General features: G+C 49.3%; 1 protein-coding gene across 5 annotated transcripts in view; it reads left to right on the forward strand.

Annotated features, from left to right (window-relative positions):
• PTK2B (protein tyrosine kinase 2 beta) overlaps positions 1-26802 on the forward strand; it is a 128803-nt gene that overhangs the window by 84982 nt on the left and 17019 nt on the right. For 3 of the 5 annotated variants that reach the window (XM_067745217.1, XM_067745212.1, XM_067745215.1), the window contains 17 exons: positions 6959-7137; positions 7686-7773; positions 8950-9029; positions 17841-17903; positions 18108-18162; positions 18600-18740; positions 19159-19233; positions 19837-19938; positions 20662-20797; positions 21326-21365; positions 21795-21841; positions 22744-22794; positions 23341-23438; positions 24184-24268; positions 24497-24597; positions 24826-24941; positions 26581-26681. In XM_067745217.1, the coding sequence (XP_067601318.1) occupies positions 7043-7137; positions 7686-7773; positions 8950-9029; positions 17841-17903; positions 18108-18162; positions 18600-18740; positions 19159-19233; positions 19837-19938; positions 20662-20797; positions 21326-21365; positions 21795-21841; positions 22744-22794; positions 23341-23438; positions 24184-24268; positions 24497-24597; positions 24826-24941; positions 26581-26681 (1474 nt within the window). In that variant the 5' untranslated portion in view covers positions 6959-7042. The remainder of the gene's footprint in view (positions 1-6958; positions 7138-7685; positions 7774-8949; positions 9030-17840; positions 17904-18107; positions 18163-18599; positions 18741-19158; positions 19234-19836; positions 19939-20661; positions 20798-21325; positions 21366-21794; positions 21842-22743; positions 22795-23340; positions 23439-24183; positions 24269-24496; positions 24598-24825; positions 24942-26580; positions 26682-26802) is intronic. The other 2 variants (XM_067745214.1, XM_067745216.1) reach the window with 1 other exon arrangement.

Below are 26802 nucleotides of genomic sequence, written 5' to 3' on the forward strand. Positions count from 1 at the left end.
CATGTCACCCTCCAGCTAGCATTACCAACCAGGTAGCTCCCCCCAGCTTCAGTGTCTAGAGTTTTTATTGGGGTTTAATGATGTAGACATAATTGATTGATTGATTGATTGTTGATTGATTGGGTCATCGGCCATGTAATTTGACTCAATCTCCAGCCCTCCTTGTCTCCCTGGAGGCCAGGCTGATATCATGTGACTCAAAGCTCCAAAACTCTAACCACATGGTTGATCTTTCCAACAAGGCCAGCCCCCATCCTGAGACTACCTAAGGGCCCACCATGAGTTACCTCATCACCATAAACCTCAGTGGTGAGGTTTGGTCCAAGGTGCCCATCAGGAACAATAAAGGCACTCTTATCGCTTAGGAAATTCCAAGCATTCGGAGGCTCCCTTCCCAGAAGCAAGGACAAGACCAGCCAAGTTCTTTCCTATGCAACATCCTGTCATCAGTAACCAGCAGGGTGATGGCGATGGTGGGTGGAGTAGCCATTTGGTAAAGCTCCAACTCCCCAGGAACTTCAGGTTTGCTCCTCCAGGAGGAAGCTCCCCTGCAACCCAATAAAAAGTCCGTTCAGTACCAGGCAGCCTCCCAAGAATGCAGTTCATGTTTAGAAAATCCCCAGCTTCTTCCTTACCTGAAACTGAAATCAATCTTCCTTTGAAAATCTGTTGGATGAAGAGTCTCTTAATGCATTTCCACCCCAAGGATCTAGAGTTAACCTTATCCCAACATCCCTACAACAGAAATTGGTTGCTTTTTTGCAGGAAACCTAGAAAAAATTTTGCATAAATTATGCCCTGGAGAGTTTCACAAACCACAGAGCAAAGAGCTGGATTCAGTCAGGCCCCTCTCAGAGGCTCTGAGTGGAAGAGAAGCTGAAAAGCCCCATCTAGCCTGGCAAAAATTACTTCTCATATGGCTGGGAGTTTCCCTCATCAGAATCTCTCTTCATTTTGAAATTATTTCAAACTTATAAAAAAAAGTTGAAAAAACAGTCCAAAGAACTCCCATATCACCTTCACCCAGATTCCCCAATTGTTCAAATGTATCATTTGCCGTATGTAGTAGCTCTATCCCTTGATAAACACACATACAGTATGCCCACTATCACTATTCTCTTTCTGAATTATTTGAAAGCAAGTGGCAGCAATACTGCTCCATCACTGAAAAGACTCCAGTGTTTATTTCCCCACACAAGGACACTCTTCTACAGAGCTATACTGTGACCATCTAAATCAGGAAATCACCATTGCTACAAACAGCTCTACCATCCAAAACATAGAGCCCATTCAGATTTTACTAACTGTACCTACAATGTCTCTTTTTCCTGTCTGGTCCAGGAACACACATTGCATTGCATTGTCATATCTCTTTGGTCTCCTCCAATCTGGAAGAGTTTCTCAGTCTGAAAGAGTACAGGCCTTTTATTCTATCAATCCCTGAGGAGACCCCTCACCCAGGTCTCATGACTAGACTCATCATGAACTCTTAGCAGGGATATCTCAGAAATGATGCTATACCCTTCTCAGTGTATCAAGGTGGGAGGCATGTCCTGTTTACCTTGTTCTAACGCTGGTGATGTTAACTTTGATGACCTGGTCATTTGTGTCTGCCAGGTTTTCCTTTGTATTTGATTAGTGTCTGAAAGGAGATACACTAAGACCATGTCAATGTCCTATTCATCATCAGACCTCCACCCTCCAGTTTTATCATCCATTGATTAACCAACCGACACTGAGTTTGTTGCCAAATGGTGGTTTTCTATTTCCATCCTTTCTTCTACATTTACTAGTTAGCAATCTCCTGGAAAGAAGAGCATCCTCTTCTCCCCCATTTATTTATCTATCTATCCTAGATGCTGTTTTATTCAGTGGATGCAATCCATTCCTACCATTATAGACTTCAATGCTTAGGTTCTCCCAGACTTGGCCCGTGCCAGCCCCTGTAAGCTGATACTGCTTCCTTGTTATATGTCTCCTACATTCTCTAAACACTTCCTTTTTTCTAGCACAAAAAGATATTCCAGACTCATCTTTTACCTTCTTTGCCCCAGCCCTGGAATCGGCCATTTCTCCAAGGAACCCTAGATCCGTTTAGTGGAGAAGGGTATTTGGAAAGTAAGACTGGGTGCTTGGTATGCATTTGACTATCAGGGTGTCATTGGTCCCAGGCTTTCTCAGTAAACAAACCTCTCTCTCTCTCTCTCTCTCTCTCTCTCTCTCTCTCTCTCTCTCTCTCTCTCTCTCTCTCTCTCTCTCTCTCCCCCTCTCTCTCTCTCACCAGGAGCCCTCACCAATGCTTTTAATTCCAGTTCCTCACCTAAGGTTCCTCTCTATTCTTCCTTTCTCTATATTTCAAATACTTTCTCCAACAGTAAGAAACCTATTTCCCATTATCCTCAATATATTGACTCCTTTGCTCAATCCACCTGTATGTAACCAATTTCCTAACCACTCCAGACCTCTCCACCCCTGGCCCCACCTCCTCCTTTGATCCGCTCCTGGCTCTGCAGCCACTGCCCACCCCTCAGCCTCACTAATTTGACCCCTGGGCAAACCACCACCTCCAAGGGAAGGAAAAAAGAAAAGGAGATAAAAAGGTAGCAGAAGAGGAAAGCAGAGTTTTGTTTTGTATTTCCACTCTTTCTTTGTTTTTACGAAAGCACCAGAATCTATAAGAGATTGCTGTGTTAAAATAATGCTAAGGTTTTTTGAGTATTTACCTTGTGCCAAGTTCTGTCTTAAGGGGTTTTATCTAATTTAATCCTCGTAAGACCATTCAAAATAGATACTGCTATTTCCTCCATGTCACAGATGAGAAAACTGAATGCAGAGAGCTTAAATATGTTGTCCAAGGAAAACTAGCTACGTGGTGGTGGGTGGATGGAGCACTTGTAGAAGTTTGACACCAGGGCTTATACTTCTGGCTATTGCTGTGTTGCACGATGGCTGCCTGTGACTTGAAGGGAGCTCTCTGCTCCCCAACCCTCTCCCATCTGCAGAGAAGACAGATTTGTTCATTAACATACCACATAGATTTCAAAACTGGTGTAGCTTGGCTGGACTAATCTTCCCACAGAGAATAATGATAAAATCTGGACAAAATAAAAAATCAAATTCTCTTGAAGATCCTGGAGAGAGACCACAGCAAAGCAGAAGGAAAATCTGCTCTTGAGAGCTGAACTGAAAAGAACGAAATCTGCAAATTTGTGGCTTTTGCCTGATGGCACTTTCCAATCTGGGAGGGGCTAGAGGGGCAGAAAGCAGCAGCCTTACAGGTTTGAGGTGTAAGAGGATAGAACTTGGGGCTGGCAGAGTAGCCAGAAGATTGTGGAAAGTCTTGGAAAACAGGGAGCCACAGAGAGGGTGAATACCAAAATAGAAAATTTAATTTAATTTTAATTTACAGAAGTATCAAATAAATTTAACAAAAGAATAAATTAGGAATAAATTTAACAAAAGACCTGTACAACATATACACTAGAAACTACAAATCATTGCTGACAAACATTAAAGACGAGCCAAATAAGTGGAAAGATATACCATGTGTGAGGATTGGAAGACTCAGTGCTGTTAAGATGCCAATTCTCCCTTGCTAAGCTATAGATGTAACACAGTCTCAATCATAATTCAGCAAACATTTTAAATAGAAAGTGACAAACTGATTCAAAAATGTATATGGAAATGCAGAGACCCAGAATAGCACAATAATCTTGGGGAGGAAACGGTGGAAGGCTTACGCTGTTTGACTTCAAGATCTCCTCGAAAGCTACAGTAATGCAGACAGCGTGGTGCTGGCATAGTGCAGACACAGATCAATAGAACAGAACTGAGAGTCCAGAAATAGAGCTAAACTTATATGGCCAATTGATTTTGACAAAGACAACAAAATAATTCAATTGGGAAATGAAGGTCAACAACCAATGTTGAATAACCATAGATCTTTATGAGAAAAAAAATGTATCTTGACCCCTACCTCACACCATACACAAAAGTTAATTCAAGATCAATCTCAGAGCAAAGGTGAAAGTTAAAACTATGAAGCTTATAAAAGAAAAGAGAATATCTTCATGATTTGGAAGCAGGCAAAGATTTCTTAGACAGGATGCAAAAAGCACTAACCATAAAAGAACATTTTGATAAATGAGACTTTATCAAAAGATGCAGTTAAGGAAATAAATAACAGGCACAGTACAGACCTAGAGAAGATATTCGTAAAACATATACAAAGTACTTTTAGCTAGAATGTCTGAGGATCTCCTACTTCAATAAACACACACACACACACACACACACACACACACTCACACCCAAACACAAAGTGGGCAAAGAAGTTAAACAAGTACTTCACAAAGGAAGACATATTGATGGTCAATAAGCAGATGAAAAAGTGCTCAATGTTGTTAGGTACCAGGAAGATGCAAATTAAAAGCTCAGTGAGATTCTATGCATACCCACTAAAATGACTAATATTAGAAAGACTTGTATAACACCAAATGTTGGTAAGGAGGTGGTGTAATGGAAATCTCATCTATCACAGTGGAAATATAAAATAGAATAATCTTGGCAATTTCTTATAAAGTTAAACACTTATCTACCTTTGACCTAGTCATTCCTCTCCTAGGTATTTGTCCAAAGGAAATGACAACATACATACACAAAAAGACTTGTACATTAATGTTCATAGTAATTTTATCTACAATAGCCAAAAATGAGAGATAGCCCAGGTAGTTAGCAACAGGGGAATGAATAATATATACTAAATGATTCCATTTATAGGAAGTTCTACAACAGGCGAAACTAAGTAAAAGTGGGAGGAAAAAATCATTGCCTAGAATTGGAGGTGGGAATGTGCATGAAGTTTGACTGAAAAGGGATATGAGGGAACTTTCTGGGGATCTGGAAATCTCTTAATTGGTATGTGGGTTGCACAGGTGTATTCATGTGTCAAATTGTATAGCTAAAATTTGCACGTTTAAATTAATATAAATTTCACTGTAAAAGAAGAACTGTAAAAATTGATGATAGTTGAGTGATGGTTAGGGAGTAGATGGTGTTGTAGAAGAAGCAAGAATGGCAGAATGTTAGTAATTGTTGAAGCTGGGCGATGTGTACATGGGGGGTTATTATACTATTCTACTGACTTCTGTTTTCTTCATATATATTTGAAACTTTAAATAATCACAGGGGTCCCAGTTCTGGGGAAATTAGACTTCAGTTATATAAGTTTCAACGTGGGTAGGGAAGTCTCTACGTTTAAAAACACCAGAGCCTGGGACTCCAGTTTGGGAGTCTATATGGAACTGACATGGGGGCTCTGGATGGCCAAGTGGACAGAGAAGTACAGAGGGTGAGTGGCAAGAGACATGGGTGGAAATAATGACAAAATGGTCAACTTCCCAGTCTTGAACTCTTCCTATTGTATGTGCCCCTCTCACTGTAGGTACCATTGATCACAGCCTTCTTCCTCATTCCAGGACCAAAGTTCTGATCTCTGTGCTGATTTGTTACCGCAGTTAACATCTGCATTTTGTGCCTCACTTTCCATCTCAGAGCAATACTTGACTTCTCTGATGGGCACTGGCTTTCCCAATGGGGAAGGGATTTTTCAAGCTTAGAGTCTTTTAGCTTCACAACTCCATAGAGTTAAAGAGGGCTGACAGGAGGCAGAACTGGACTAAGACATGTGAGTGCACAGGCTGAAGAAAAATTTGGTGTTCTAAATATTAGTTGGACATTTTATTAGTGAAAATAAGAAGAAACTGATTTTCTTCTAAGAAAAATGGTATACCTTTCTTTTTGTTCCAATTAAGGAATTGATTACATTTGATTTACTACATTAGACAACTTCTTGGGAGATGTAACAAAAACATAAAATTTAAGTAATCCGGGGTCACTGTTCTTCCTGATCAGACAGCAACCCACCCTGCATTGTTCTGCCTTCGGGCTGGTTGTATATAGGCTAGGTGGCATGTGTTGCAAAGATACTCAATAGAGATTAGACAGTGCTTGTGAGTTTTTTAATTTGCCTTTGAGGGTACTTTTTGCTCCATCAGGAGTGGGCTTGATTCACCAGTTACGCATGGAACCACATGAGAAACCTGAGTTAAAGTGAAACCAATGTGATTTCAGAACTAGACAGGACCTTAGAGATGATGGGTTTCCAGGCAGCTGCCAATGGACCCCCTCTTAATCCAGCTCTGGCGCTAGGCCAGGAAGCTATGGCATCAGGTTGTGGGGCAGGTTGGCTTCTGGTCAAGAAAGCAGGAATAAGGAGAGCACCTAATTTCTTGTCAACACTCTATTTCCAGTGGCCATGCTTCTTGTGTGGGAATTGTGCCATTTAATCCTTAATGCAAGTCCTGTCCTTCTATCTTGCCCAGCCCACCTCCCCATTAAGAAGCTTGGTCTACTACAAGTCCTCAGAGTCCAGTGGCTCAGGGTTCAAACTCCCAGCTTAATTCCATGAGCTGTGTGACCTCCCTCAGTTTCCTCATCTGCCAAATGGGGATATGACACCTGCTCCCCTGTGTTGCACAGATTCAATGAAACAATGCATGCACGGTGCCCAGAAGTGCCTACTGCAGACGTTCAGTAATGCTGGCTGAATTGGGAACCATTCAGATGGTCCTCCTTACACAGAGGATGCTGGGTTTAATTGGTTGGAATGAAATACAGAAGCACAGAATCCATGTTCTTTGCCTCACTGCGTTTTCCCCTTGGCTTCTCCTGTCTCCTCTCAGTTCCTCCATCTCTGTGTCATTTTGCCAACTTGTCCATTCATCACGTAGAGCCTACTGTGTACCACGCCTTGCACTAAGTGCTAGCGAATCAGTGATGAATACAACGTTAAGTCAGAATCCCAGCCTAGAGAATCACACCTCCAGGGCCTGCATGAGGACTGTGGGGGCCCAGCAGGCACACCCCTGGGTCATGCCCCCTCTCTTCTCCTCTGTAGGAGGTCATCACCTCCATCCTGCTGAGCGGGCGGATCGGGCCCAACATCCAGCTGGCGGACTGCTACGGGCTGAGGCTGAAGCACATGAAGTCGGATGAGATCCACTGGCTGCACCCGCAGATGACGGTGGGCGAGGTGCAGGACAAGTACGAGTGTCTACACATGGAAGCTGAGTGGAGGTAGGAGAGGAGCCCTGTGCTCTCAAATGGGGGGGGGGGGCGGGGCGGTAAGTGCAGAGTGAGAGGAGACCCTGGAAGGTCCTTTCTTGGAGCCCTTTCCCAACCTCTGAGAATATTCTAGAACGTCACAGTGGCATTTTAGGTTGGTCCGTCTGCAGCGTCCAATGCATCTGTTTGCTAAGAGCTAATATGGGCTCACAGCACATCCCCATCCCAAGACGGATATCTAGGCACAGCCCTAAACAGGATGCCGTTGGCACTATGGAGAAGGAAGAACAGAAGTGCGGGGAAGAGGGAGAGCCAGGCCAAGGGCTGGTCTGTGAACCGAAGGTAAACAGCTATCATCAGAGGGAGAAGATGGAGAGTCAGAACTAGCACTGACCACCATGTGCTGGTCAGCCACCCCTCTGTCCTTCATGGTCCTCCAGCCAACCACAGAGGAAGGAAAGAGGAACAAGTCCCCAGTGGGAGGCCAGGAGCTCCACGGGCAGCTCCTGGCATGACCAGCTTCCCTGGGTCAACCACAGAGTCTGAATTTCCTGTCCCAGGTATGACCTTCAAATCCGCTACCTGCCAGAGGACTTCATGGAGAGCCTGAAAGAAGACAGGACCACACTGCTTTATTTTTACCAACAGGTAAAAGCATTTTATCTTGTGGTCCCCATGGTCATATGACCATCCTCTGCTGGGGAGATGGAAAGACAAAGCTTAGATTTTGGAGGTCCCATTCCAGGAAACTTCTCTCGGGAACATTCCTTGGTCCCTGGTCAGCTGTCCAACCCTGCTTCCCTCTCAGCTAAGGGTTGGCTAACCCCACCCCATTGACACATGGACTTTCCTAGTGGCTTTGGACTAGTGCCCAGGAGACCTGGCTGGGGAAGTGGGCAGAGCAGGTCCAAAGAGGAGGCAATGGTCTTAGCAGGCAGGCTCAGCCGTCTGACACACCTGTTATCTACCCAGCTCTACCGCTTCCTAACCTGCTATCCCTCGGGACTTAGTTTACCTGCACGAGGCTGTTTCTTCTTCTGTGAAATTGGGATGATAGTAAGAATACCTACTTTACAGGGTTCATGTGAAGACCTAATGATAGCATTAGCTGGTGCTGGTAAACCAGCTCTCTGATTTGTAGCACTTGCCAATTTCCATGGTGTAAATACTCCCATCGTGGTCTATTTCAAAGTACCAATATTTCAACCAGCTTGCGAAATTTTGGAAAACTTAAATAACTAGCTTCCATGAGCTGATTAGAGCTGCTCACCACACCCCTGGCTATAATGCACGTGCCCAGAACAGAACCCGGCAGGGAGTGAGTGCCGGGTACAGGGAGTTGCCATCGTTGTTTCCTGCCTGGCCTTAACCCCCTCCTACACCTCCCTCCTGGTTCACTAGAGACCAAGCCAGACTTTTCTTCTACAGTGGATGACATCTGTCACCACTTACCAACAAGGCTTTGGATAAATTACTGAGTCCTCCCCAAATTCCCAGCATCCTTATCTCCAAAATGAGGAGTGGGGGAGGGGAGCCTGAACTTCCTGCCTCGTGGATCCATGAAAGAATGTGCCGTGAAAGTGCTTCAGAAACTGGAGGGCCGCAGCCTGAACGGGATCACCGCTGCCCAGGGCTCTTCCTGAGCCTCCCCTCCCGCCCTTCATCTCCTGCTACGTATTTGTGCATAGCTGCGGGAGGGGGTGAGAGATAGCTCAGGGCGGCAGGATGGTGATCAAAGCACCCACCGTCTCCTGGGGCCCTGCCCATCGCAGGGAAACAGGGACCGGGGGCGGGAATCTGAACTTCGGCCTTTCTCCCTGCCAGCTCCGCAATGACTACATGCAACGCTATGCCAGCAAGGTCAGCGAGGGCATGGCCCTGCAGCTGGGCTGTCTGGAGCTCAGGTATGTGGCCTCAAGGCCTCTCCAGAGTGGGTGCCTGCACCTCCCCTCCTGTACTGGGCACTTGGCCAGCTTGGACTTTCCTCCAGCGTGGGAAGCAAGAGTGGGTATGTGAGAGCTGGAAAGGGACGCGCTGTGGCCGACAGAGGGTAAGCCCCCGAGGTGCTCAGCGTCTGGTCCTCGGGAGAGAAATGCCAGCTCCCTCTCTGGTTGGTGCCCCCTATCTTCCTCTGGCTGCCATCCAAGTGATCCAGTACATGTTTCTCTGAGCACTAGGCAAGTTTCTGGGAGATATTCGAACGCTGGGATTCCAACTGTATTGTTCACTGCTGCACCTCCAGCTCCAGTAGGTGCTAATAGATATGGACAAAGTTAGTAAATCATCCGGGGAGGCCCGTAAACTCACAGTGTTTGGGAGGTGACAAGTGTGTCTACAATTGATCATAATGCAGCAGAGTGAAATAAGCAGCACATAGACATACATATAGGAGCCAGTAATCCCGCCCGAGGACATCAGGAAGAGGGAATGTGAACTGGTCCAGGAAGCAAGAGAACGATTTCCATCGGTAGATACTGGGGGGAACTGGGAGGTGGGGGAGGGTGCATCCTGGGCTCGGGGACCAGTGGAAGGAAAAGAGCAGACTGGAGGACCGTGGGAGATGAGCTTAGGGAGGTGAGTTGGGATCGATGGTGGAAGACTTTGAATGACAGTCTAAGAAATAAACCTTATTCTTGGCCGTTGGGAGCACTGTGGACAGAGGAGGAGGATGTTAAGGCCATGCTCTAGCACTTTCTCAGCCAAAGCAGCACCATTCACTTTCACCATCCACCAGGATCCATGACCCATTCTGCCCTCTCATCACCTTTTCTGTACCCCTTGTCTGTCCTAGAACAGTGATTCTGAAATCTGGTTGCAAATCATAATCACCTGGGAGCTCATTAAATTAGAGATTCCCTAACCCCACCCTTGGAAACTCTGGTTTAGTGGATGTGGATGGGACTTTGGGACATGCTTTTTTTAAAAAATTTATTTATTTTATTTATTTATTTATTCATTCATTCATTCATTCATTTATTTGGCTGTGTTGGGTCTTCGTTGCTGTGCGCGGGCTTTCCATTGCGGTGGCTCCTCTTGTTGAGGAACATGGGCTCTAGGCACATGGGCTTCAGTAGTTGTGGCTCGCGGGCTCAGTAGTTGTGGCTAGCAGGCTCTAGAGTGCAGGCTCAGTAGTTGTGGCGCACGGGCTTAGTTGCTCCGTGGCATGTGGGGTCTTCCAGGAGCAGGGCTCGAACCTGTGTCCCCTGCAGTGGCAGGCAGATTCTTAACCACTGCGCCACCAGGGAAGTCCCAGGACATGCATTTTTGACAAGTCTTCCAGATGATTTAGAGACAGTTAGCCTCGTATGAGGTGATGGTTCCAGGGTGAGTCTTGCCCTATCTGTGACCTTAAAGGTATAGAGAATAGGACTCTGCTGCTGCTTCTGCTAAGTTGGGGGGCATTGAGGAATTCTGGCTCCCATCCTCGATCTCAGAGAGAGTGCTGAGGGGTCCCCCAGGGAGAGCCGTGGGATGGGAAGGGGGGGCTTCTGAAACTGCTGGCATCTGTGACAGAATAGGTCAAGGACAGCCTCGGAGGGCTCCTCCTTGCTTTCCTACTTGGTGGCTGTCTCAACAAGCCAGGGGACACAAGGGTCCCCTGCACAGAGGAAGTCTGCACCCCTGATGCCAGTTGGAAGACAGACCACCTCGCCGCAGTTGGCAGTGGTCCTGGGAGTTGCGTGCTGCTGGTTCGGGGGCTCTCCGCGAAGTTTACCTTATCACATGTGCCATTTATGCCTTCCAAGACCATCACAGCATTGCAACTTACACACGCCTATCTTCTCCTCTGAAATTAGACAACTCAAAAAAGCCCACCTTTACCTTTTTGTTTGTGGATCTCATACCCAGGTCTCCATTGTCACTTTGAGACTCTGATCACTGAAGTCACTATCAAAATACCATCACTTAGTAGTAAAATAGCAACATAGAGAAGACCCATGAGCATCCTAGTTCATGTTCTTCTTTCCTCGAATCACCCCCAAACTATCATTGGTTGTAATAATAATGACTATCATTATTTAGCACCGGGCACTGGGCTAAATACACTGGAGGACAAAGTGCGCCAACTGACCTGGCTCCATTTATGGTCTTATAAGGAGTGGATAGTCTCTTGGTGTTGGCTGTCTTATCAACTCAGGATTATTCCAAAACCCATGCTTGTTTTACGACAGGGATGTATTATTTCACATCTCCCCTAGCCTGATGAGCAGAGTCAGATGAATGTTCCTATTCTTACGGGCTGACCTTTGAGATACAAAGATATATATTCGGGAAAGGATATGGAAAACACCTATTTTGTAAACTTCATAGATTTCCAAGCCTATCATTTTTAAAGTTGAATACAAAGCTATCCATTATCATGGACTATTTTAAAGTCAAGTTATGACTATTTCTAACCAAGAGAGACAGATACATTTCTGAAAATCAGGCCGTAATGCAGAATTTTCCAAGGCTGTGACTTTTTTCCTGAAAAGATTCCAGAGTGCAGTCTATCTACAGATTATGGGGAAAAGTCCTGTTAACATTGTTGTGTCACCTGCCTACCGATAATATGGTGTCACCAGAAAAAAGAAAATGTATTCTTTCCTAGCTTAAGAAAGAAGTATGGTATATGCACAAGATATGAGATTGCCAAGATGAAACCTCAATGGACTCAATTCATAGCGAGGAGCCATTGGGCATAAGGATGAAGAGCAAAGGGTCTGAAGCTGGGCTGCCTGAATTTGCATCCTGGGTCTTCCACTTACTGGGCAAGTTACTTCATCTCCCTGTGTCTCAGTTCCTTCATCTGTAAAATGGGAAGGATGATAATGGTAGCAACCCTACAGGCTTGTTATGAGGAATAAATGAGTTAACATATTTAAAGTAGTTAGAACAGTGATAGAGACGGAAGTATTCACTAGTTATTCATCATTTGTACCAATTAATTTTTTCTCTTTACCTTTATGTTGTTGTTTATTTACTTTAGTTGACTTTATTTTTTAGAACAGTTTTAGGTTCACAGCAAAATTGAGTGGAGGGTACAGAGATTTCCCATAAGCCCCCGTCCCCATCAACATCTGCCACCCGCATGGTTCATTCATTACAATTGATGAACCTACATTTACACATAGTGATTACTCGAAGCCTAGGGTTTACCTAGGGTTTAGTTTACCCTAGGGTTTACCCTAGGGTTCACTCTTGGTATTGTACATTCTATGGGTTTTGACAAGTGTACAGTGACAATGTATCTACCATTACGGTATCTTAAAGAACAGTTTCACTGCCCTAAAGCTCCCCTGTGCTCCACCTATTCCTCCCTCCCTCCCCTCCCAACCCCTGAAAACCACTCATCTTTTACTGTCGTCATATTTGGCCTTTTCCAGGATGTCATATAGTTGGAATCATACTTAATTAATTTTTTTTGTTGATTTACTGGAAGTGCTTTATTTTTTATTTTTTGCGGTACGCGGGCCTCTCACTGTTGTGGCCTCTCCCGTTGCGGGGCACAGGCTCCGGACGCGCAGGCTCAACGGCCATGGCTCACAGGCCCAGCCACTCCGCGGCATGTGGGATCTTCCCGGACCGGGGCATGAACCCGTGTTCCCTGCATCGGCAGGCGGACTCTCAACCACTGCGCCACCAGAGAAGCCCCCTTACTGGAAGTGCTTTATAAATGCCAAATATTTTCTCTAAATATCCCCCTATGAATTAAAGTGTGAAATTCATGGCCCACGTGCTGGAGTTCCCTCGCAGTCTGAGGAACCAAATAGCCTCCCCCTCACCAGAGGCATCCAGGACTATTGTCCACTCCCAGCAGAGCTCCAGAACACTCTGACCTAAAAACTCAGAGCGAATGTGTAACCCAACAGCAGTTAGCGAGTAACGGATAATAAGAAAAGATTAGAGAAAGAACACTCGGCTTGTTTCAAAAGGCATTTTATCTCATAGTTGATGTATAAATGTTCGTGATAAGTTAATACTTGTATTGCTTTTCTTTCCTTTCTGCTGTCCTTACCTGAGTATCAGTCAGGGGCCTGTGCCTGCCCAGAGGCCCTGCTGTCCACCTGGAGTTTGCCAGGCACAGGGGTGGACCAGGCTGCGGAGAACCAGCCAGGCACTTAGAGGGTACTCGGAGCAGGTGCAGCCTCATTCAAGGGTGGCAGCCGGGGCAGGTTGGGGATCACTGACAGCAGCTGAGACGGGGCTCAGCACAGAAGATTGGGAAGATGAGTCTCAGGCGAGAGGGTCCATCTGATGAGGGGCGGTGACTGCTTCTCCCGGCCATCTCAGTGATGTTCAACCGCTCCAAACATTAGGGACACAGATCACAGCACACTCGAGTGACTGGGCACCTTTGTCAAAAGTTACACAGGGCTTCCCTGGTGGCGCAGTGGTTGAGAGTCCGCCTGCTGATGCAGGGGACACGGGTTCGTGCCCCGGTCCGGGAGGATCCCACATGCCGCGGAGCGGCTGGGCCCGTGAGCCAGCCATGGCCGCTGAGCCTGCGCGTCCGGAGCCTGTGCTCCGCAACAGGAGAGGCCACAACAGTGAGAGGCCCGCGTTACACAATACATGATCTTTAGTGCATGAGAGAAGGGCCATCGGTGATATAGGCAGTAAGCTGGATTTCTAGAGGTTGGGATGGTGTAGATGTGTTATCTTCCTTTTTCCTAATAAAAAACTTTTCCACTCACCACCTCCTTAATCATTCTAAAACTGCTGTTATTTTTCATGCTTTTTAATTCCTCAGTGTTCATTTCCAAATTTGTTTACCTTTCCATTTAGCCAACCCCAATTTTTTTTTTTTTTTTTACTAAGGCTTATTTAAATACCCCAGTCCTCAGAATTCTTTCATCCATCCCCAGTCTCAAAACTCATTCATTCATTCATTCGTTATCGTAAACCAGGAGTGACATTAACAGACCGCTGTCACCTGGGACTGGGAAGCAGATGTCACTTCCTCAGTGGGTGGTGCATCCCCTCTGCGTGGAATACTCGCCTAGTGCCCCTTTTCAGCCTGATAAACTCTTCTTTGTTCTGACAGCTTTAGAAAATGCACTGAGCCAGGGTTGCCTGCTTGCCCTCTACATTCATAGAAAAGCTCAGAGGACACCTGTGAAATGTCGGCAATAAGCAGGGTGGCCCTGGGCTCTTCCTGCAGAGCAGCCTCAAGGGTCTCTCCACCTCGAAACCTTCCCCTTCCCTGTGCCCACCCCGCCCGTCCTACCCTGCAGGGATCTGCCGTACTTACGCGGCAGGCGCCCAGTTGTTCACGTCCACTAGTCTGAAATCTATCAAACCTTGGAACTCACGGTTGGCGCCGCCCTCACCTGGCACACGGTGAGAGCACAGTATGTACTTGAATGAAGGGATAACCCTGAAAGATCTCAATCCCTCTTCTCTGGCGGGCGCGTGCTAACATTTATTCTGTTGGAATCCCATAACTGCGTGCAGCAAGCCAATTCGTTCAGTTACCTGGGAGTACATTTTGCAGCTCACTCAACCCAGGAGGAAATGCGGGTGGCCGTGCTGCCTGCTGTGGAAGCTGCACAGGCGTGCTCTGAGGTCTCCCGTGAATGCGGAGAGCCGCAGGGAACACTGGCTCAGAAAACTTTCTAAAGCTGCCATGACTGACTGGAAATTTTGGATCTTAACTGCAAGTGCCTTCGGGTGGAAGTAAGAGGAAAACGATCTTCCATCCAGGGAAGAGCCCTGGATGAGTTCCTCGTGCCCTATAACTGAATGTCACCCCTGCTCACCTGTTGTCTGATTTCCAGAGTGCAGATCTGCCCTTACTCAGCTAGAACACTCCTCCAGCATCTGCAGTCCCGCTCTGTCAGGCACCCGGTCGCAAGAAGTGGGGTTAGGGAAGAGCCACTCTTTCTAGTTTCCCAAGTTCTCCCCTTGGATCAGGTTCCCAGGGGTTCCCAGCCTCAGCAAGAGGGACATTTGGGGCTGGATAGTTCCTTGTTGTGGGGACCATCCTATGCATTGTAGTATATTTAGCTGCATTCCCGGCTTTTACACAGTAGATGCTGGTAGGACCACCCCTCATCCCAACCAGCTGTGACTAAAAAAAGATCTCCAGACATTGACAACTGTTTCCAGGCTGGGGAGAGGGTGCAAAATTGCCTCTGGTTGAAAACCACTGAATTAGACCATTGGAAGGTCATACACTCAGACCACATTTAGTCAGGCCCTCCTACTCTCACATTTACTGAATTGTGCTCTAATGTTATACGATTGGTATTTACCAGAATTGCAGCAGGAGGAAAAAACCATGAAATTGGCTTCACATTTTTTTGGTAGAATGAGTGTTACGACTATTAGTTTTCTTTCGATCAGTGGCTTTTCACACTTTTTAATTTAAGAAATGCAGTCCTTGTTTTATGGTCAATATTATCTCCTGATGAGCTAAGCACTTGGCGAGGTATTCTGTCCACTACCCTGGCTGCCAGGGCAACCAGCCCAAGCCACAGATTGGCACATTTTTTTTATCTCATTTACCTCATTGCCTGGTTTCTTTCTAACTCTATTTTGTTTAAATATGTTTCAAAACTGTATCTTAGGGACTTCCCTGGTGGTCCAGTGGTTAAGACTCTGGGCTCCCAATGCAGGGAGCACAGGTTCCATCCCTGGTCGGGGAACTGAGATGCTGCATGCCGCACAGTGCAGCCAAAAGAAACCCAAAAAGAACAACAGCAACAAAAAATGAAAAAAAAAAAACTATCCTTGCATCTTTTCTTAGAAGGAGATAGACTAGAAATACATTTCAATATTGTGAAATATAATTCAACAATATTTACTGAGCTGTCATTAAATATTATTACTCCCTGAAACTCATTTTAATGTACTTGTCTTTGATTCTGTAAGAGAAATTTTATAGGAAACTTTTTATCTTTTGCTTTCCCTCCATTCCAACTGCTGGCATTTGGAATAACTGGGCCTGCCCCAGCTGGAAAGAACCACTTGTCTTCCTGTGCCCCTCTCACCACAGAGCCAGTTTTTCTTCCTCATTCTTACTTTGCATCACTTTTTGTCATCTGAGTGAAGCAGTTGAAGTAATTGAGGACAATGCCCTGGTGTGTGTGTGTGTGTGTGTGTGCGTTCACCCGCGTGTGTGCACGTGTGTGTGTGTGTGTGTGTTGGGGACTATAAGAAGAGAACGGACCATAATGAAGAGAGAAGTGATGATAAAAGAATTGCCTTCAAGTATATGGCATCTAGGAAAGGATTAAAGTTAGTCTCCGTAGCTCCAGGGGCCTAATGAGAGGACGGGAAACGAATGAAGAACTTACTACATAGGGGAAACGTGTAGCCATGGAGGAGGCCATCTCAGCAGGGAGTGAACGCAGAAAACTCGTGCATTACGATGGTTTGACTAATCTCACTGCCTTAAATTTTTTTTCGGGTAAAAAGGTAATACCTGTTCAGTGTGGAGTATTTGGGACATGTAGAAAGGGGGAAAAAAATGACTAAAATCATTTGAAATTTCATTAGCCAGAGATAACCTCCATTAACAGGGTAGATCCAGTCAGGTTTTTTCCAATGCATTTTTTTCTCTAAAATTGAGACCATAATTATTAAAAGATAACTACTTAACTTGATTGACAATATATTCAAAAATACCATTTATTAAAAATTGTTAAGGACATAGCACTACATGTTTTAAGTTTTTATTGGAGATCTCTTCTATGATTTCACGCTTTAGATATTCTTCTCAATCCCATGATTTGGGAATATTTCCCTAGCTTTTCTTCTAGTTTTAAAATAGTTTCATTATTAACATTTTCCCCTTTAATCCGTTTAGAATAAAGTACGAGGTGAGGATCTAACCTTACTCTTTTCTAAACACTGTGAATTATGTAAATTTATTGCTTTTGAATCATAAGTTGCTTGCCCCTCTCTGCTTATGGTATCTGTAGCTTAAAACTCTTCCCAGATGTGCACAAGGATACCCGGGTTAAAGTAACACTGAGCTACTCTAATGTACAATCAAGAGTGGGACAATGTCTGCAACAGTTGAAGAAATTACTAGACACAGTGATCCAAGCAGGGAAGGGAGGATAACACAAATGGGGACATTGGCTATTTGATCTCCACTTAATTGTTATAAATACATAATACATAAAAAAAAATCTTTATCAAGACATACATTTTAAGAGAAAATGGGACTTAAAGAATATGTAAAACAAATTAATAGATGTCACCCCTGGTGGTAGGATCACGGATTATTTTTATTTTCATATTCTGTTCCGTAAGTTCTAAAGTTTTCCTGTGTACTATTAATACATTTAACAATTGTTTACATACACACATATACAGAGATAGCAAATGAGGGAAAAGGAAATCACAAAGGGAGCCCAAAGCCTAAAGGTGGAGGTAGGTGTTCCTTAGCTGATAAGTCAGGTGTTGGCAGCCTTGGGTCGTTTATTTTTAGAGGCCACTGGTAGAAGCACCATCTTCCTCCTCTGCCCAACAACTGTGTTGTCCCAGAGCTGGGCCCCCCAGAGCACAGCTGGAGTCTTTTCTAGGAAGGAAATTTGTGGGTTTTCCTTTTCTTCATGGTTTTCTAAATATCGAATTTTTCGACTCTCCTAACTTTTCCCTCCCAGTGGTTCCCAACGGAACGGGGGAGGGGGCTTCCAGGCCAACGTGTGGGCATTGGGTGACCCGGCTCCGATGGCCCCATTCCCCAGCCATCAGCCTCTCCATGGCTTCTCTCTCTCCAGGCGGTTCTTCAAGGACATGCCCCACAACGCACTGGACAAAAAGTCCAACTTCGAGCTCCTGGAGTAAGTCCTGGGACCGGCCCCAGCCTCTCCTCCCTTCCTTTCCTGCTGCCCAGCTCTTCCTGCCACCCCATACACCCCCTCATCCCCAGACCACAGCCAGGAAGGACCTGTCTCCCTGGTCCTCCTGCCTTTCCCTGATTGGCCAGAAGTCTTGGGTTGGGGATGAAGGGGAGTCAAATGCTGCTTTTCTCCCCCTTCTTTCAGGAAAGAAGTGGGGCTGGACCTGTTTTTCCCAAAGCAGATGCAGGAGAACTTAAAGGTGAGGAAACCAGTGGGTGAGGAGCTCAGAAAGACTCCCTGCGTGTCTCCTTTGTGTCCCCCCTAGGACTAGAGCTAAAGGGATGGGGCTGGGGGTAGTCAGGGAAGCCAGGGGTCTGCACTGCCTTGGGCCATCTGGACACAGGACCACTCCATCCAGCGGGCCCTTTCTGTGGCTGGGAATCAGGAAACACGGCTCTAGTTCCACATCAGAGGCCAATTAGCTTTGTGGCCTAAGCACCGGGGATGCCATCTCCCCTGCCTCCCTCCCAGGGCCATGGTGAGCTCCCTTGAGACAACAGATGTGCACTGTGGGTAAGACATCACCACTGCCCTCTTGGCAGAGGCCTGGGGACTATCCTACAGCAGCAGGCAGGCTTGCGGTGAGATCGTAAGGGAAGGAATCAGGCCCCGCTCACCCCTGCCCCTCTCCCCCAGCCCAAGCAATTCCGAAAGATGATCCAGCAGACGTTCCAGCAGTATGCCTCGCTCCGGGAGGAGGAGTGCGTCATGAAGTTCTTCAACACCCTCGCGGGCTTTGCCAACATCGACCAGGAGACCTTTCGCTGTGAACTCATTGTAATGCCACGCTCTCTTTATTCTCTCCCTGACCTGAATTCCAGGCCTCTCAGGCAAGGGGGCCATGAAGGCAACTCGGTGTGGGGGGAGGGGGGGCGCGGGGCGTGCCGAGAAGCGGCTTGGCTTGCTTGTAAGTTCTGTAGCATCAGGGCCTCCCTAATGTATCTGAAAATGCAACTAACGCTAAGCCACTCGCCTGAGGAAGGGAACTGAAATCTTGGCTCCAGCTCTGGGAGGTGGGCAGTGCTGGCAGGGTGCTGGGAGGGGGGTAATCTGTATGGCGGGGTGCGGTTAGGATGGAAGGAGCTGGAGGGCCCGGGAGACAATGGCTCGTGTCCAGCTTAGTGAGCTGTTTTCAGATTTCTGAAATATGGGCGGGCAGAACTGGGGCAACAGCCCATCTCTCCTTTGATTCCAGCAAGGATGGAACATTACTGTGGACCTGGTCATCGGCCCTAAAGGCATCCGCCAGCTGACAAGTCAAGATGCAAAGGTAGAGACAGGTGGGGGGCAGGCCCCACCCAGCCCCAGGCAGAGCCGTCTTCCCCTTTCTGCTGCCTTGTACCCTGGCCTGCCCCATCGGTTCTTCCTCCCCCACTGCTGAGAGCAGAGAGGCCCTTGGTTATCAGTAGCTGTGGAGACGGTGTTTGGGATAACAGCATGGGGCTAATGGTTCTTTACATCCCTGTGACTGTCCCCTGCACAGAGGAGGGGGTCGGGGTGGTTTGGGGGGGAGGGGAAGAGGGAAGGACACTACTATCGTTCTTCTGGCTCAGATGAAAGAGTTGCTCTTTCAATGGCAAAATGGGGTAATCATGCCCCGGGGAGTCAGAAGGGCTGGGTCCAGCCCTGGCTCCACCACCACCTTGGCTTACGACCTTGGGCAAGCCCTGGCTCTCTCCAGGCTAATTGTTTTCTTCTGCAAGGGGCTTGGGCTAGATGATCCTCCTTAATCATCGCTGATTCCCTCTTCATCCCCGTGAGAGACTCCGGTTCTCAGTTCTTTCTTAGGCCCCATCCCCACACCATACTGACCCATCTGCATGGCCTGATCCCAGGAATGCGATGGTCTGAAGGACCCCCTCCTTTCCCACAGCCCACCTGCCTGGCCCAGTTCAAGCACATCAAGTCCATCAGGTGCCTCCCGCTGGAGGAGGGCCAGGCGGTACTGCAGATAGGCATTGAAGGTGCCCCTCAGGTGAGCATCCCTGGGCACCCGGAAGCTTGGAGACATTGGGAACGGCTGCAGGCTGGGAGCTCCTGCTCAGGCCAGCCTGGCCTGAGATCTTGTTAAGAAAATGGCACCTGGTTCTTAGACAAGGTAGCAGGATGATGATAAATTAAAGAAACTATCTCAGGAAGCAACGTTATTGTTAAAAATGTCAAGAAAGAAGCTGTAGGAGATTGGGGGGGGGGCGGGGAGCGGGGGTAAAGTGATCAGAAATCAAGGTATGGGTCAGAGGTCTAACTTTGAACAAGTGACAATGACTCAGAATCAAGACCTTGGGGCCCCAGCGCTTTTTGTGGGTGGGAGAATCAGAGAGACCTCAGGCTGTGAACAGTTTGTCTATCTCTCCTTTCATCCGTCTGTCCCCTGCCCCACTCCCTCGCTCTTCCCTTCTCTCAGTTTCTGCTCTTGCATACTGAGCACCTCCTAGGTACAAGGCATGTGCTATGCCCTGAAGGACCAGAATAAGCCAACCTGGAGCTGCCTTCCTAGAGTGTAGGGTGGTCAGTTGGGAGAGGTGATGAGCGCGCCCTCTGGTGGCGGTGGGAAATGCAAGCTGAGCCCCAGGAGAGGGGCTGATGGCGTCCAGGCCGGGGGTGGGCAACAGAGTCCTGCAGTTTCTTCTCCAGTCCCTTGGGGTAGACTCTAGCCAAGGCTCTGGGGTCTCATCCTTGGCTGGTCTCTTCCCTGCAGTCCTTGTCCATCAAAACCTCCTCTCTGGCAGAGGCCGAGAACATGGCTGACCTCGTAGATGGTTACTGCCGGCTGCAGGGGGAGCACAAAGGCTCTCTCATCATTCGACCCAAGAAAGGTGTGTTTCCACTTGAAGGTAAATTGGACCAACGGGCAGATGGCGGCACAGCTGAGCCAAGCCCCCCCAGAGGCAGAGCGGGAGAAGCTAAACCATTGACTGATATGTGAATGAAGAGGCTTTGGAGGTGTGGGGTTGGGGCTCACCCAGCCCTGCTGGTTGCGCCCCGTGGTCCCATCCTGTGTCCTTGGCTACAGCCTTGGCCCCGCTGGCCAAGGGCGGCATGGGGGCTGGCTTCTAGAGGAGAGGATTTGTAGCCCTGGGAAAATCAAAGCTATTGCCGGAACATGGCTGGTCCCTCCTCTTTGGGGATGGAGTCAGAAAGCAGAGGTCAGGCTGGAACACTTGACAGTGGCAGAGGAAGCCTGAGAGTTTCGTCTACTAAAAAGATTCCAATTCAGGCCAGACGCCTACCCAGCTTCCACTCCGACTTTCAGGGGCCACAGAAAGGCGGGAGGGGTGTCCCTTGTGTTGGCCCCTAGGAGCAGTGCACCCAGGACCCTGTGTCTCTGACTCCAGCTCCCCCTTCTCCTCCCCTCTCCCCAGATGGTGAGAAACGGAACAGCCTGCCCCAGATCCCCACACTGTGAGTACACCCGGAAGGTGGGGAACTGGCCCCGCACTCAGCCCGTGTCTTCCCAGGAAAGGCAGAACAAACAGGGAGCCTCCCCGCCATGGTTTCTGGTTTCTGGACCCCAGGAGAAAATGCTGGAATCCCAGCATTTCACAAGTGGTGATTTTTCACCAGTAAATTTCTCCCAGAAAATTCATGCAGGGATATCCCTGTGCCCTAATGCCACCTGGCATCATCTTTAGTGGGGAGAGGGGGTGGTATTTTTGCTGTTCCCTCCCTCCTGCCCCCTGGCTGCCTGGGCCATGCTCCCAGGTTACTGCCATAAGGACAGGCTGCTTCTCCAGGCAGGGTGGGTGGGAGAGAGGGGGCTGAGGCTGCCCTGGGGGAGCATTGCCAGGCTCTGAGCTCACTTGGCTTCTGCCCTCCCATCTCCCCCTATAGAAACCTGGAGACTCGGCGACCCCACCTCTCAGAAAGCTGCAGCATAGGTAAGGCTGCCCATCTGCTGTCCTCTGCCTGCACCCAGAGCCTTTCTTCTGCCTGCTCTTGTGACATCATCAAGTATTCCCTCAAAGTTGCAGAAAAATGAACTTCCCCCATGACTGCTCAATGACGGCTTAAAATGTCATTAATCATAACGGTTAACCTATGTTGGGCAGCTAGTATAGGGCATCATGTTTGTCTTGGTCAGCTCAGTCTCCATAACAAAAACCACAGGCCCAGGGGCTTAAACAACAGATACTGATTTCTCACAGCTCTGGAGGCTGGAAGTCTTAAGGTCAAGGTGCCAGCATGGCTGGGTCCTGGTGAGGGCTCTCTTCCTGGCTTGCAGACAGCCACCTTCTGTGTGTCCTCACATGGTGGAGAGATGGAGAGATCTGGTCTCTCTTCCTCTTCTTCTAAGGACACTAATGCCATCATGGGGTCTCCACCCTCATGACCTCATCTAAACCTAATCACCCCCCAAAGGCCCCAGCTCCAAATACCATCACACGGAATCAGAGCTTCAACATTAGCATTTGGAGGCGGGGACACAACATTCAGTTCATGACAGCATTAAATACATAATAGGTATTATTTTATTTAATCTTTGCATTCCCCAGAAACATTCATTTCATGGAAAAGAAACAGATTAAAGGAGACAAACCAACTTGCCCCAAATAACAGCCGTGAGCGGCAGTGAGCAAAGACTCAGGCCGAGGTCCCTGGGCCCTATGGCCACTCTGAAATGCCGGACAGCAGCCCAGTTCTTGTTTGGCTCCTCCCCACACCCCTCCCGGTGATGTCAGCTTGGTTCCACTGGCCTGCACGGGGGGAGCCCCACACCTGGTTCCTGGTGGTGCCCCCTGAAGCATCTTGCCCATGGGGTGTCCTCCTTCTGTCATTCCAGAATCAGACATCTATGCAGAGATTCCCGACGAGACCCTGCGAAGACCAGGAGGTAGATCCCTGACCGCCCCACCCCACCCCTGCACGTCAACCACAGCCAGGGCCCTGGGAAGTGACATTTGGGGACACATGTGACACCAAAGGGGGACTTTCTTTCCTTCCTTTGTCCTCTCCCACGTGTGCCTCAGACAAGGACAAAGCTGAGTGAGGCATCTTTGATTGTGAAAGCGGAAATCATTGTTTATATCCCCACACCATCGAACTTTTGTGTGCCCTGGGGAGGGGGGCAGAAGGAACCTAAGCCTGTGGATATGGGACCCAGCCTTCAGAGGGAACAACTCTTCCCCTGTCTGAGACAATGAAACCTTCTAGATCCCCTTTCCCAGCCCAGCCCCTGGATCCTGGCTGAGGGCTTGGCGGGGTGGGGGTGGGGGGGGCAGGTCTGGTAATGCCTGGGCAGGAGGGGGCGGAGCCTGCAGATGCTCAGATGCCCAAGGATGCAGGTGCGCAGATTCCCGGGGATGCAGACACTCGGATTCCCAGGGGTGCCAGCTGGTTTCTGCACTCCAGGACTGTCTTGCTTTCTCCACCTGTGCAGGCCCACAGTATGGCATTGCCCGGGAAGATGTGGTCCTGAATCGTATTCTTGGCGAAGGCTTTTTTGGGGAGGTCTATGAAGGTGTCTACACGAGTCACGTGAGTTGCAGCCTCTTCCCTGACCCTGCTCCTCTGCTCTTCTGTAGGATGAGAAAGGAGCTCGAATGCTCTAGAGGTGGGGGTGGCTGCCGTGGTGTGTGGCTCTTCCCCAACTCGGTCTTTGCAGTATTTGTGAAATACACGGGGAGTGAGGAAAACAAGAGTCATTTCCCAGAAAGGCAGCAATAGCAGGGATCCAAAGAGAGGCAGCACCTGCCGGGGGGTGACTGACTCTTGGTGGGAGAGCTCGACGGGGAGGCGCCATGTAGTGCGGTTGTGAGCAAAGGAAGGGTGGGATCTGAGGCCGCCGAGGGGGCGGGACAAGGTTTGCCTTTGTGGTTGTGCTTCTACCAGGCCTGGGAGAAAAGCCAGAGCAGAGGAAAGGGGCAGCAAAAATGTCAAAACCAGTGATAAAGAGAAAGAGACCAGGACGCCATGTCTGACAATGACCTTGCATGTGCCCCAAACAAGCCCGCTGACTTTGGGCAGATCACGTGGCCCCTCAGGCTCCATGTCTTCATCTGGACGGCCCAGGGCTCGAGGGATCTGATCTTGAAAGTTCTTCCAGTCCTGATCAGGAAGAAGGGGGTGGGGAGGGGAGGAGGGGAAGAGACAGAGGAAGAGCAGGCTTCGTGGAGACCCAGACGCCCAGACATCACCTGTTTCCCTGTGGGAAGACCGTGGGAACGCCGGGGAGGGAAGTGCTGGGCAGGACTGAGGGGCCCTGGACACACTCTCGTTGCAGAAAGGGGAGAAAATCAACGTGGCTGTAAAGACCTGCAAGAAAGACTGCACTCTGGACAGCAAGGAGAAGTTCGTGAGTGAGGCAGGTAGGCGTCCCCGAGGAGGCCCCCAGACCAGGAGCTGGAAAAGGCCCCGACACTATGCAGACTCAGAGACAGGGAGGGCCCGGAGCGAGGGCCGGGAGGCCACAGACGGCACTGGCGCCCACAGGGGAGGAGGGTTGCGCCGCTCTCTCCAGGTTGGACCAGCCAAGCCCGATTCTCACCTTGGACCTTAGAAGGGCTCGGGCCCGTCTCTCTCGCTGCCACTTTCAGTGATCATGAGGAACCTGGATCACCCGCACATCGTGAAGCTGATCGGCATAATTGAAGAGGAGCCCACCTGGATCGTCATGGAACTGTACCCCTACGGGGAGGTGAGCTGGAGGGGCCCGAGGAGGACCCTTGCGATGACAGCTGGGCTGCCGTGGGGGCGGGGGATGCGCTCAGAGCCAGGGGGCCCTTAACTCCCAGCTGAAAGAGCCCAGAGGCCGTTTGCAGAGGAAGTTGCCAGACAGTCCTGCCGCCTGGGTGTGCCCTCCCCCTCCCCCCAGCTCCATGCCCCGGCCGGGCAGGGTCCTCAGGGCATCTTCCCCTTCCTGCAGCTGGGCCACTACCTGGAGCGAAACAAGAACTGCCTGAAGGTGCTCACTCTTGTCCTGTACTCGCTGCAGATCTGCAAGGCCATGGCCTACCTGGAGAGCATCAACTGTGTCCACAGGTGGGGCTGGGGGTGGGGGAGCCTGGAGAGGTTGGGGTCAAGCAGGGCTTTGTAGCCGCACAGAACAGGGGTGAAGGCCTGGCTTTGGTCCTGCCTGTGTGACAATGTGATCACCTTCTCTGAGCCCATCTCCTCCTCTGAAGAGTAGAACAGCAATATGTTCCTCCCAGGATTGCCATTAAGAGGAGCTCTGAAGTCTGAGGTGTCCGCCTATAACTCAGTGCTGTGTAGGCCGCCTCCCTGGGGGTCCAGGAGGTCACTTCCCTGCTTGCTCCTCGCTTGCTGTCCTCCAGCAGTTCCATTTGGCGGCAGCTGGCCAGGCAGGAGAGACTGGGTCCTGGCAGCGCTGGTATGATCTTGGGGTCTGGGCCCTGCCAGCCCAAGTGGCTGGCACTGCCCTGGTCCCCGGCACCTCCAGGCTGCCAAGACCAATCCTCCATCTGGCTGTGGAGCTGGCCCCTTCTCCACCCGGCTTTGTCCCCATTCCCTGAAAGGAGGTCCCCACCATTGGGAACATGATCCCCTGGAGGAGACAGACGGGGTGCTCTCAGAGCCCCGGGGTGAGCGGGTGAATTCTTCAATCCAACCCCATCGACCTCAGATATGTGGCCGTATGGATGACACTACACAAAGCCATGTCGGGGGATATGAACATTCATTCACTCACTCATGCAACTAATATTATCGAACTCCTCCCGTGGGCCTCCAGCCACTGTCCTAGGCTCCGGGATGAAGTAATAATCAAAACAGACAAGAATCCCTTTCCTTGTGAAGCTCACGTTCTAGCATCTTCTAGGGTGGATAGTCATGGGGCAAAGGTGGTGGGATACCAGATTTGCAGCTTTGTGTGAAGTTGTCGTGCTTTGAAGTCATCTTTTCAATAATAAAGAAAAACGGTAGGGAGTGGAGCCTGCCTGGGAGAAGCAAGAGACAAGCCAGTTTGGGGCTAGAAGTGATGCTGGGAACATGAGGTAACTGAGTCAGCGAGGGCTCCTGCGGGTGGTGAGACCTCAGCTCTGGGCTGATGCCTTTCCCAACCAGCCAGCTGCTGGGCACGTTCCACCAGCTCTCTGCCCCGGTCTCCTCCTCTGTACCGGGGTTCTGAGGGTCTCTGTGTCATGGCTCGGGTGTGTGTAGTCTTTGGAAGGTCCTGCCTAGCCCAGGGCTCCCTGGAAGTGAGATGTGAGCGGCTGCTGGAATCACAGAACGAGAAGAGGTTGTTAATTGTGACCAGGAGAGCGGTTGGGCTTCTTCCCTGAAGCGTCAGCAGGGTGACGGCATCCCTGGCAGAGGGGACAATACAGGCTGCAGGGCGGTGACTGGAGCAAGTCTGGGGAACCGAGACAGGCTTGGAGGTGGAGACGCGGGAGAAGGGGTCATGGGGACAGGACTCAGCAACGAGATGGAGGGAGACGACAGGCATGTGTGTGGGCCAGCCGAGGCTCCCGCCTGAGCTGGGCTCCAGCCAGACGGCTCGTGGGTCCAGGAAGGACCGACTGACAGAAGCTGCCCGACTCTGCTCCGGAGGCCGGGGCCCTGAAGCTCTCTTCTCCTTTGCTTCTCTGTCCATCTGTCTGTCTGTCTGTCCCCCTGAAGCATTCTCAGCTGACTCACCTGTGTCTTTGCCTCTTCCCTCCAGGGACATCGCTGTCCGGAACATCCTGGTGGCCTCCCCTGAGTGTGTGAAGCTGGGGGACTTTGGCCTTTCCCGGTACATTGAGGATGAGGAATATTACAAAGGTGAGGTGCAGGTGGTGTTACGGCTTTGTCCCCTCGAGGGGTCGCTGAAGCCAGAATCCCCTCAAAAGGTGACTGTTAGGCAAGCCCAGGCCAACAGTCTCTGGAGACTAGGCTGTATTTC

Source organism: Pseudorca crassidens, chromosome 7 (assembly GCF_039906515.1).
Source record: "Pseudorca crassidens isolate mPseCra1 chromosome 7, mPseCra1.hap1, whole genome shotgun sequence".
Classification (NCBI taxonomy): domain Eukaryota; kingdom Metazoa; phylum Chordata; class Mammalia; order Artiodactyla; family Delphinidae; genus Pseudorca; species Pseudorca crassidens.